The sequence below is a fragment of the Primulina huaijiensis genome, unplaced genomic scaffold (genome assembly GCF_012295235.1).
Source record: "Primulina huaijiensis isolate GDHJ02 unplaced genomic scaffold, ASM1229523v2 scaffold5201, whole genome shotgun sequence".
Lineage (NCBI taxonomy): Eukaryota > Viridiplantae > Streptophyta > Magnoliopsida > Lamiales > Gesneriaceae > Primulina > Primulina huaijiensis.
In genome coordinates this window covers 1-12,292 of record NW_027360674.1, presented here as the reverse complement: position 1 = coordinate 12,292, position 12,292 = coordinate 1, and the positions used below count along the sequence as shown (strand labels likewise).

The window sequence follows — 12,292 nt, the reverse complement described above, 5'->3', positions numbered from 1 at the left end:
TAGATGTGAGCACGAGTTTTCAACTAGTTTTATTCGACGACAAGCAAACGAGTGTGCTCATGCTTTAGCAAAAGCTTCTTGTTCTTATGCTAGTCCAAGGTGTGGAGTGAACCTCCGGATTGTGTTACTTCTTTTTCAAGTCACTATTGTAATAATCCATCCCATTATTAATAAAATCTCTTGTTTAGTTTCAAAAAAAAAAAATCACATGACGCCCGTCCAAGATTTAATTCATTCAATTCAAAGAAAGAGAACACATGAATCATGCCTTTGGTTCGATGCCCTTTTTTTTTTTTATATTCGGAATATGTAATATAAAAATTGAAGATAAATCTAGTCTTTACAAAGCGTCAAGTACTGGACAGAAGAATTGTTCCTGAATCTAGTCATTTTAACCAACGTTGTTGGACTTTTGAAACATTATTTTTTAATTATTAATAGTGCTATATATATATATATATATTGTAGTTTGAATGGAATTTATGACATCATCTAATCTTATTAATTTATTTTTCAGTGGAATGCATTTTTTTTTCCACAACAAATAATTTGGTATAATCGATAGTTAATTGTAGATTTCGATCTAATTGAAAAATTGTATCATTATCCAACAACTATTAATCAAACAATTATGCACTTTTAAATTAGGGCTATTAGTGTGTATATTCTTTAACCACAACAATTAAATCTTTTTTTAATAAAAATTAAGGGCAGTGCATAGATTTACTGTCAGATTAATTAAATTACAGCGATTAAGATTATTAGGAACCTTTTAATATTCCATAATTTAATGGCAAGTGGTATTCTGTTTTGACAATTAATTTGTCATTATTAAATATATTCAACTCCAAAAGTTGACCAAATTTAATGTTGAATATAGTTTTTAGGATTTAATATATTTATACTGATAATAAATAACCACAAAACTTTTCCAACTCGATCTAATTCATGAAAAAATATTATTTTTTATATTAAAATTATTATTTTTTCATGATACTTGTCAGACAAACATAAATAAATATAATTTTCATATCAATTATCAAAATATGACATCATGAGAAATTAAAAATTCTATAAATTCACAATAATTATACTACCACCTCCTAAAATTGTTACAAGCATACTTAATTATTGTTTTCGCATAGAGAACTGAATTAATTAAAGCTATAAATCTTTACAACTTGCAGAATGCACTTAGACTGTATTTGTAAACAAAACCAAGTTGTTAAACAAGTAAACTAGTGCTGATATAAGAACAAGAATTGACTATTTTGCGTGTACCTACGATATCTCAAGAGTTAGATTGACCTCAGCATATAAAAAAAGAGAACCCTAACGACGACTTCTTAATATATATATATGGATAACCCTTTAACGAGTCTGTTAATATATTCATACACGAAATATGAAGAGCTGTATAAGTCAATAAATATACCAAATTGAGGTTAATGTAACTAAGATATTTCATGGATTGAGTCAAAAAAAGGTTATTATTTATGTCATGAAAGAGATCATATATCCAAGGTTTCCCTTTCTCACAAGTTTCCGAGTATTCAACTCTTCCTGTGTAATTTAGAAGCTTAGGTCTAAAAAAAACTTGGTATCTGTTGGCAGATAAATTGAATAATGTACATTGTTAAGATGGCTAATGTGCTCAGAGAGGGTGAATAAATACTTTTTAAATTTTTTTAACGGTCTTGATAGTGTTAGCTATATAAGACCTAGTTTTTTCAATTCTAAAGAAACGGTCAGACAACAAAAAAAAATTGTGAAAGAACAGTCTGATGATTTCTTTGATTACTGTATGCCGAAATGTAGAAAGTCAATTAAATGAATAAATGCGGTAGAGTAAATGATACAGAATATATCGAAGTTTGAAGGTAAAATCCTTCTACATCTTCCTTTCTTCCACATAAGAAGAATTCACTAGAAGACTTGAGTTTTACATATCTTTTGTAACACACCACTTCAATATTAAGTCTTATCCACTGGTTAAGTTGAAAATCTTACTAACTTTTTCAATGTTTGAGACTTTCAGTCAAACAACCAAAACACCATAGATATAAAAAAGAATGAATCCCAGAATTCAAGATGTTTGCAACTCCTTGAACTGTCAATGACATAAAATGGTTCAGTGTTGTTTTCAAGCTCTGTATAATATATGGGAGTTGTGCTCATAAATTTTTAAGTGTGCAAGCCTTCCTTGTTCTGAATTTGTTGTTTCAAATATATCTTTGTGTATAGAATTCTTGTTTGCATTTTCTATATATAGCACCAGAGTCTTTTTTGTTTTCATTTAATGACTCTTTGTACTGTAATCCAACAATATGGACACATCACTATTGCGTGACGTAGCTTTCATTAAATGTTCTTTAACGTTTTTCCTGCTTTTGTGCTTTTAAAAGTCCTCTTCGTACAAAATATGTCAGACGCCAGACTGATGAAATATCTTATATCATATGAGAGTTAGTAGGATATGCGCAATATTTCTATTATGAGCTATCAATTGGTCTGTTGACTTTCACAAATATCCTTAACTGTTCGAATAGAGTGTTACTTTAGTATATCTCTGAACGGTCCAGTCGGTCGAGTGACAGATTATTCTAATGCAACTGATTGAGTACCGGTAGAGAGACTAAATAGCTTGCGACCATTTACCCATCTTTTGAACACCGATGTATGTTACTCTATGTCTTTGACAGAACAATCGAGTACCTGAATACACGAATAATGACAACTTGTTCTAATGCAATGAATTCTAGTTTGATATCACCAAAACCAATGAATTTAACATATATTTTTCGTGTTTTCGTGTGTTTGTGCGTGTATGGCATGTTCATAATCGTCATAACATAGACAAAGGCACAGGAAGTCACTACATGTAAACCAAGATTAAAATTGCCAACTTGGTTATAAATATACTACCCAGTGCATATTAAAGAAATTCAATACAAAGTTGTTCAACTTCAGTATAATAATAATTCAAGTTATACTGATACTTAGGTGGGGAGATCACGCTAAAAGATTGAAATCCTTGGTAGATACACATTGAGGCCAATCAAGAATCAGATTGCAGATTGAAATCCGAATTTTTACCTGTCAATTCCACTGTTTTGTAAAATAAAATAAGTAAACATAACCCACAAAACACTGAATTCTTCCTTGGGAGTATCCCATTCGTGCGATAACGGGCCATTCTCTACATGATTCTTAGTTCAACGATATTTCTCCCAGAACTTTGATAAATTTACTCAAGACCTATTTGTTTTATTTTCTTGCGTACATAGTTGTGGCCGGATTCGAAAACTAAATTCATTTCTTTTTTAGTGAGTCAAAATCTGGTAACAATGGTAAAATCACCTTCACTGTGGCCAAACTATGTAGCTAACACCATTAAAAAAAACAATCCATAAATTGAAACACTTTCAAACATTGGCCAAACGTTGCTGGCTACACTGAAAAAGGTAAACAGATTAGTATAGTACATCATGGCTGGCTGCAATTCTCAACTTGATAATTTGAACTATAGCTACTGATACCAGTCAATAGGAAATGGCGTGGTATATGATTACTTTGAAATTTTAAAATTGAGTAAAGAAGTAATTTCCAAAAATCAAGCTTGAAAAGACTATATAGCAACTTATTGCACAAAAGCCAGCCTGAATTCCTATTGCCTATCAAAAGCATAAAGGAAATTTATACGGCCTGATCCCATTACTAACAAAGAGATAAGACACACTTTTCCTATATGTTTTCCCATTATCCTAAGGGATGAAAAATATATGTTTATTGGTTGTTCCTGCAAAGCCATTTAAAGTTGGATATCCTCACAACGAAGAAAATCTTGAAGGGTTCTGTTAAGGGCTTAAAGCTTATCACAAATCATTTACACACTAGATGGAACAAAAAATAGGGGGCACATGTGCGAAGGAGATTAAAAGAAGGGTGAGCTCCAAAGTACCAGATTAAGCCGCATGAATTCTGGGTGTTCCTCTGCTTCCCTCTGCTCCTTTGCCTCGTCCAAATCTTCAGCCAAAACAGTCACCCACATCGATTTATATGCACATTTGTGGAGAAGGTGTAATGGCTCTACACATCTAAAACAGAGTCCCTTCTCCATATGACTCAAGAACTCGTGATGAGGGTAAATTTTCCCTTCTTGGTGCCTATGGATGGTTGTTGCAGAAACAGGGTTAGCCGAAACTTACATCGAACAATGGCGTGTCAACAAAACAACTCTGTATTTGTAAAGGTGACATATATGGTCTCATCCACATTTATGAGTTTGTTCTGAACACCTTTAATCATCAAATGTTAACAAACTATTAATAAAAATTCATAACAAGTGTCAAATTATACAACAATATTTGAAGAGAAATAAAGGATTACTGAGATTGAAGTAGTGGCTAGAACCATCAAGGGCTTGAAAAATGTCAAAAGCCAAAATACGAATAATTCTACCAGGAGTAATGCTCGCCCCTCCTTCCACACCCATTGATCATGTGGACACCTGAGGAGCCCACCCATGTTTTAAGGAATCAAGGGCCATGACCACACTATATTAGGTAAAAAAACACCATGTATATCATAAATTGTACCATAGAACTCATGTACAGAGAATAATGGATAGCAAACCGAAAAATGGAGAAATTCCTGATTTATCACAAAGATCAGGTAGTGACTCCACAAGGCGACATGAATTTACATTTTTATTTTGAAAGGGTCATGAAAAGATACACAAGAATTTCTGGACCTGAGGCTGATTAAACTTCCCATTTCCGACACGGAAATGAGCATCGGGAAATAGGTCAAATCTAACAGACTAACAAAATCTTAAGATGGAAATGTCGAGCCCATGCTCAGTGACATGCAATATTGGTACCACTTAACAATCGATGGGCATGAATTTGGGAATCTATTCCATTTCTGTCAGCTCAATTGAGTAGGCAGAAGGCCATCATTCAAATGATTTCATGATTACACTTCTTTTGGCTTCTCAACACATACGGGAAAGAATCAAAACAAGCTTCAGCAGGCTAACACATTGCTACACCTGGACACCAAGACACGGTACACTTTACCCATCGAATGGGGGTATGCGTGCACCGGGAGGTGCAGCTCCAGTGCACGCATAGCAAATGCAGCTTCAGCCACACAAAGTTCAAGCAAAATTACCAATAACAGCCTCAAACAACAGTCCCCAAATTGGTTGCATGGCCTATTAAAAAGCACATGAATGTGAAATGACTGATGTCTATATAATGAAATCTCAAAGAAAAATTAGCAACACTAAACGTCTATACCAGAAAGATCCACCTGCATAACATTCTGATGCTAAAACACAGCCATTCAAATCTAAAGGATATGCGTAGAAAATTACCCAAAAAAAAAAAGATCGAAAGCAAGTAAAGACAAAAAACCAAATTAGAATCAGATGTTATAGACACGCAAAAATGAATCTCCAAATAAAACAAAAAGCAAAAATGAATCTCCAAATAAAACAAAAGAGACTTCAAAGAGGTGAAAGAAGCTGCCCCACCAAAACCCACAAGCCAAAATCAAATCTTTGTCGTTAAACAAGAACACAAACCCAGAAAATTAAACTTAATATTTACCAGGAAAACCTCTCTCGCTGTTGAAGTTGTTATTGAGCTCTTGCATACAGACACTTTAAATCAAAGTATATATTTAGAATCTTTACCGACAAAGAGGCGTTTTTCCCTTCCTCTGGTGAACATAATTTGGGGTAGATCATGGATGTTTGTTATTTAAAAGAGGACAATTCATTTGGGTTTTCGATCTAGATTCTTCTCGAATTAAATCATGTTTATTCAACAATATATATAGATTTGTCATATGAAAATAGTTATACCCTTATATGGGTTTTTTATATTTCGCCACGTAAATTGCGATTTATCCATTCTCGATTTAAGGGCCCCGCATTTCATCTTCAAATGCAGGTCTCTTCTGCGCCACACAAAAATTCATCACCCCTGTCAGTTACCTTTGAGCAATCTAATCCATCCATGGAAGTCGAGTAATCTTCTTTAGCTCTCCTCTTTACTCGAATGTCACAAAAATGTCTTCTTTATGGTCCTCATCGCTCCGGCTTATAGTCTCTCAATGGAGGCCAAACCGCGCAAATCGCCGCTACTGGATTTTGCCACATTCCAGGAGACTCTCGACTTTTATTTCTTCCCATGTTTCATCCAGCCATGATGATAATTCTTGTTCCCCTGAAAAAGCACACGTAAATACTTACACCCGTAAAGCAAGCATGATGGCTTTCAGAAAAAAATCTTGCAACTCGTGTTCTTGCAGTGCGTGTGTTCTTTTGTTTGTATTTTCTCTTGTTTTTTTTTGGTGAAATGATTTGTGGTTATGTTGTTACAGTTGGGCTATGATCCTTCCGAAGAATTGTTTGGACTGTCCGCTGATTTGCAATCAAGGTTTTGCCAAATTCTTGGTGTATTATTTCCTTTTTCTCATTGAATTACAGTAATTATATTTCTTGTTGGGCATTGGTTGGTAAAATTTATGCATTTCGTAGCAAGGGGAAATATCGCCATGGAATATTTTTTGTGTTATTTTCGGAGTTCGTTTCGAATTATGGCATGTCCATTCTCTGTTGTTATCTAATCACGCATGGAGCCTAAGGGTATAGTAAGAAAATTTTGGAACTGTAAATCTTCATGGGATGCTTGTGACTGCAGTCGATGCTTTGCTTATGCAATACACATTCATGGTGTTTATAACATAGGATTTGTTTGAAAATGAAATAGATTTCATTTAAATAAATCAATATAGTTATTTTCTAATTTGGCAGATTGGAATTTGTAATCCAGGAACGGATTAAGGCCCTCAAGGCAAGAATTTGTTATACGAAGAGATTTAAATTGTGAACCTTTGGTGTCGAATGTTAATGGAGTTCATGGGGACGTCACTTCATTCTTCGTGATTATATCATAGTGATTTTATTATTTCTGATGTAGGAAGGTTACTTCTGTTACATCCAAACCAAGGTCATGGTTTGGTCCAAATGGACAATATATTCGAGAATTACCTTGCCCGATTTGCCGGGGAAGAGGTTATACTCCATGTACCGAATGTGGAGTAGAAAGGTCACGATCAGATTGTTTGAAATGTAATGGGAAGGTAAATGATTTTTTTATTTACTCACATATGTTACAAACGTTAGAAATCCCCAGCACAAATTATTTATGTGGTCAACTGTATTGTCAATTTGTAACAGGGTATAGTCACTTGCCATCAGTGTCTTGGTGATTGTGTTATCTGGGAAGAGTACATTGATGAAAAACCTTGGGAGAAAGCCCGCTTAATGTATGTGACTACTATTTTTTACTAGCCTACCAATTTCGTGTACTTGGCCATTGTTTATGTACAGATGATTGATGAATCATGCATGATTCAATTCAATCTGAAACACAATATGCTTGTGCTTGACTTGATCAAGTGAAATTAGAATTTAACCCATTTTCGGAAGATTGATTCCTCTTGCTTATGTTAGTCACTTGATGGTTTCTGTTTGCCATGGTTTTTTGATTTGCTTGTACTCTTTAAGAAGTTTAGAATTCACATTTTAAAATTTTTGTTTTAAGTAGTTCTAGTTAATGTGAATGCATTTCCAGTTCTCCGCTAAAAGTTAAGGAAGACGATGAAGTTGACAACTTGGATGTAAAGCTAGATGTAAGAAGGAAAACAAAGAGAGTTTATCTCCCGACTCCTCCCGAAGTCAGTTTGAAGATCAGTAAAACCTTAAAAGTTAGTTGACCTTTTTCTTGGACCTCTGTACAGTATATTTTTATCCTCTTTGTTGCATTCTTCCATGTGAAATATTCAATATTTGATTTTCTTGTTATAATCACTTCATTTCAATTCTTAGAATGCCTGGTTTTGTATTTTATTATTAATTTTATTTGATAGGGTTTAGAATGTGTTAGAAGCTACTAATCTAGCTCAAGAAAGATAACTAATCTAATCTTTGAGGTGGCATATGGATTTCAGCATAAAACTAGACTCCTAACTCCAAGCATTTCTCTCATACATTCACTACAAAAATATTCACTTCTCTCATTGTCAATTGCGCTCTCTGAAATTGAATGTCGTGCTTTTACTGCCGAAGTTGTACGGTTTCTATCATTTTTATCACTTTTATATAACACCAGTCGCTCATACCCATATTATCTTAATATAATAGCACTCACTCATACCTATAATCTTTTTTCCTTTCTGTTATTTTCCATTTTGAAGAAATGTCATTGATGTTTAGTTCTTTATGTCTTTATGGTTGCGTAAGCATTTCATCACTGATCAATACACGATTTTTCTAATAAATTTTGCCAGATCGTAAGTTTAATCTTTATGTTTAGTTGATGCTTGCAGAGCCTAAACGCGAAAACTGGTATATTTAGTAACAGGATGAAGCTAATTCATGGTGATCCTATGCTACGTGCCCAACGAGCGGCGTCTATCAAGGTTTCTGCTGAAATTCTCACTAAATTGACTTTTTTTTTTTTGAAATAACTAACGAAATTTGTGCATATCATGGATCATGGCAAGTGTGTCATCTTTTTGCTCCATGCTGATTTTTCCTCTAAAGAACCTAACTTCGAACTGTAAACTACTTTCGTTCGAATAAATTATTTTAATTTATGTAACTATTTACGTGAACAACTTGAACCCTTTTTTGCTGTGAATAACTCTGCAAATGATTTTATTCCCATTTAATATTTGCTTTAATCTTTTATTATTTCTGAAGGAACATCTGAATTTACATGTGCAGAAAACCAAGGGGACTGGTGCTGCAAGAAAGCGTGCTTCTGAATCTATGAAAAACTACTTTCGTGATCCAGAGAATCGGCACAAGAGAAGCATTGCAATGAAAGGTCCGCTCTATTTCTTTTTTTTTTTTTACTTCTATCAACTTTCAGCGGATTCAAATCAGCTCATAGTTCTATGTTTCTTTTTTATGATCAATAAATGTTCTTTTTGCAGGGGTAAAATTTTACTGCCATAATTGTGGATGTGAGGGTCACAGGAGAAACTATTGTCCGCAGGCTACGGTCAGAGTTGCACTTAGACAGTTCAGATGCCGTTTGTGTGGCGAGAAGGGGCATAACAGAAGAACATGTCGAAGATCTAAAACAAGCGACCAACAAATCCCGGCACAGAAGATTCACCATTGCAAGATTTGTGGTCAAAGTGGTCATAACAGGAGAACTTGCCCACATCTGGCTGAAGCAGAATCGACTGTTACTGTGAATGAAGATTCTTCCTCTCCAGAAGGGCTATTACATGCTGTCTCTTTGGAGAAAAAGGGCACAACATAAGTAATTGTACATATAGAAAATGATCACTCCAGGATTAATATGGCAGGCATAAGTGAAAATCATGAAGCTTTACACGAGGTTAGTCTTGCTTTTTCAAATTTTATCACCCTGAATTCACGAGGTCTTTGAATTTGACCAAGATTTTGCTCCATGAACATGAATGTCCATTGGTTGGTGTCATCTATTGATTGAATTTAATTTGTGATTGTGTTTATGTGATATTTGGAGTGAAATTTTATTAGAGTGGATGTCCAACAAACTAACTTCTGGTTTGAGCTTTATTAGTTTTTGTGTAATAAACAATATTTATTTTAATAATATTTTTCGATTTAATACATTCTAACATTTATTTTATCCGTTTACCCATACATGTTGCATAGACAAAGACCCTGAATATACTATGATATAATATAGTACTACATGTCACATCGATAATGAAACACATTTTAGTTACTTTATATTCTAAAATTGTTCTTAGTCGATTCAACGGCCTAAAATAAGGATAAAAGTAGATCGAGCTACTAACATATGTGATGTTAAATGTCACATTTCATTGGTATGAACCATGGAAATGTCCAATCATAAAGATGAGTGACCATATGAGTCAATGAACAACCATCTCTCGTACTTTCCAAGTGTTTATCACTTATTGAGTGGATTAGTACGTGGTTGTGATCGTACGTCATTAGTTCTTTGACTCGGGACAATATAAAGACTATGCATGCTAGTGCTGAACTTTTGACTCATTTACCGACCATGTGAGGGTCATCGGGTAACGAGATTAAGTGCGTTTTTGACATATGCAGGAGCCGATGCTTTATAGTCAAGGATTCACTCTCACAAACCGGTGTTGATATCCTATATGATTTGATGAGTTATAGTGCAAAAAATCTCTTGCCAGAGTATGAGTCATGCTTTAGGAAAAAGTGTTTCTCTAGTTGCAAACAATGCCACTATGATTAGTCTACATCACATCGTTATCGGATTCATATACAACTCTCAATAAACCAGTGGTTGTAGATTCGATCGGGATACATCAGTTGAAGTGACCATACTATATGATAACCATAACCTACTAGTTATTACACGTACTATCGATGAAACCTAAAGAATTATGAGACGATGTTACTAGAAGCTCTTACCATGATTCAATTAGTGCATTCAGAACTAAGTTATGTTCTAGTTATTAAGGGGTTGATGCACAGAATGAGACAAATACGAGTAAGCCCGTATTAGAGATAAATGTTATCTGAAATCACATAATCTGTGGACCTACAACTAATTATATCACTGAACCATTAAAGGTCACACAAATATTATATTATGTGTTCTCATTGAGATTGTCAAATTCAAAGAGTTGAATTTGATGATTTAATTCGATGGAGATCAAACATATAGCTTATAAAGGTATTTATAAGTAGATTTTATATTTAGAAGTTATGAGATTTAGCATGCATGCTAAATTTCTTAGGAGAGTGAAACTGCATAAATTTTGAGAAGGAGATAAAAAAAATAGGCAACTGTCAAAAATGAATCAGTGAAAATATTGATTTTCAAAATTTTACTTTGCATCACAATAACGATTTTTTGTAACCCCTTTACGCCAGCGATATCTAATCGTTGACCGAGATTATGATGAACCTCCATCTTAGATTGTTTGATTGATAAAATTAGTTTTTCTTAGTCAAACATGGATGAATGAATTTTCTAATTGGTTAAATAACCAAAGGAGAATTCTAGAATGTTCTAGAATCTAATGGATAGATATGAGCTTATCTAACCCCATAAAATCTTACTCAAAAGTTGATAAGATAAACGTGAGATATTTGTGCAGGGCCCCGTGCTCCTGATTAGTGTTTGATATCCCAACAACCAGGATTCATTAACGTAAACAGTGAAAGGGATTAAAATAATTTATTTTGAGTCAACATAAATTTCGGGATAACCTCTCTGTAAGTAAGACATTCCAAAAATTTCCAAACAATACAAACAACATTTATATGCTTGGAATAAAGTCATGTTATCAATCCACAAACCTATAGCTGCATTGGCTAAGAGTAAACACATACAGAGCTGGCAAAGCCCGATCACACAACTATCAATCCAAAACATCGTAAAAATATCAGTACAGCTATTTGATACATCTCCTCGGCAAATATATGACTCGATAATATAACATATGTATGGGATCTCTACGACGACTCAACTATTGGGCACCACTACCTGACACACTACCAGAGGCATCAAATCCTCTTGGATAAATTGCTATGGCATAAAAAACAACTACAACATAAAAATAAAATAGGGGTCGGGTCCTAGTACGATGAAACAGTAAAATTACGACAATTATAACTGTCATGAAATAAAATCAAGTTAAATTCAATTAAATGCAAGACATGTAAGTTAACAACGAAATAATAGATATCAAACGGAGTAAAAAAGAATCACATCAACAACAGGAACAATGGTCACCTGTGCCAGCAACGCAACATCAAGTCGCCGCTCATCCATGCACGTAGCGTCGATGGTCCGAGAGCGATCCAATCGGTCCTCATGCATTCATCAGAAGTGTGATAATCCTATATCACTCACTTCATCGAGGACTCTACATCTCAACATATCAATAAAAATAGTAATCAAAAGAGTCAATGCTCGAAATGCTATACAATAATAGTTGATATGATTAGTCGATGAATATACCAATTATTCTTTACAAAAATAATACACATTTTTATTTTATTTAAAAATGTTACAAACAAGGATAAACTCTCAATTTAGTATTTTAACTCAGCAAAAATGCATGAATGCAATCTCATCATTCACAAAAACACATAAGTCACGTCACAACTNATTTCTTTGATATTTTATTAAATTCTTTTAAAGCATAAAATGCATGCTTATTTTATTAATTTGTGTTTAATTATTTTTATGCATTTTATGCA

The 12,292-nt window shown here is 33.9% G+C and overlaps 1 protein-coding gene and 1 long non-coding RNA gene across 6 annotated transcripts; one reads left to right on the top strand and one right to left on the bottom strand.

The window, feature by feature from the left end:
- Window positions 1–2,892: 2,892 nt before the first annotated feature.
- LOC140970282 (uncharacterized) lies at window positions 2,893–5,841 on the bottom strand. Of its 5 annotated transcripts, none has more exons than XR_012174110.1 (3): window positions 5,616–5,841; window positions 4,390–5,218; window positions 2,893–4,298 (listed from the first exon to the last, which is right to left on the bottom strand). It is a non-coding gene; the product is annotated as an uncharacterized lncRNA (long non-coding RNA). The 5 variants fall into 5 exon arrangements; XR_012174109.1 differs by having other exon boundaries at window positions 2,893–3,674; window positions 3,962–5,218; window positions 5,616–5,838; XR_012174107.1 differs by having other exon boundaries at window positions 2,893–3,096; window positions 3,962–5,218; window positions 5,616–5,837.
- Window positions 5,842–6,038: 197 nt separating this feature from the next.
- Window positions 6,039–9,636, top strand: LOC140970281 (uncharacterized). The gene is made up of 8 exons (XM_073431936.1): window positions 6,039–6,250; window positions 6,394–6,449; window positions 6,993–7,155; window positions 7,253–7,341; window positions 7,650–7,782; window positions 8,404–8,496; window positions 8,804–8,906; window positions 9,016–9,636. The coding sequence occupies exons 1-8, from the start codon at window positions 6,080–6,082 to the stop codon at window positions 9,348–9,350; spliced, it is 1,143 nt and encodes a 380-aa protein (XP_073288037.1). The 5' UTR covers window positions 6,039–6,079; the 3' UTR covers window positions 9,351–9,636.
- Window positions 9,637–12,292: the final 2,656 nt, after the last annotated feature.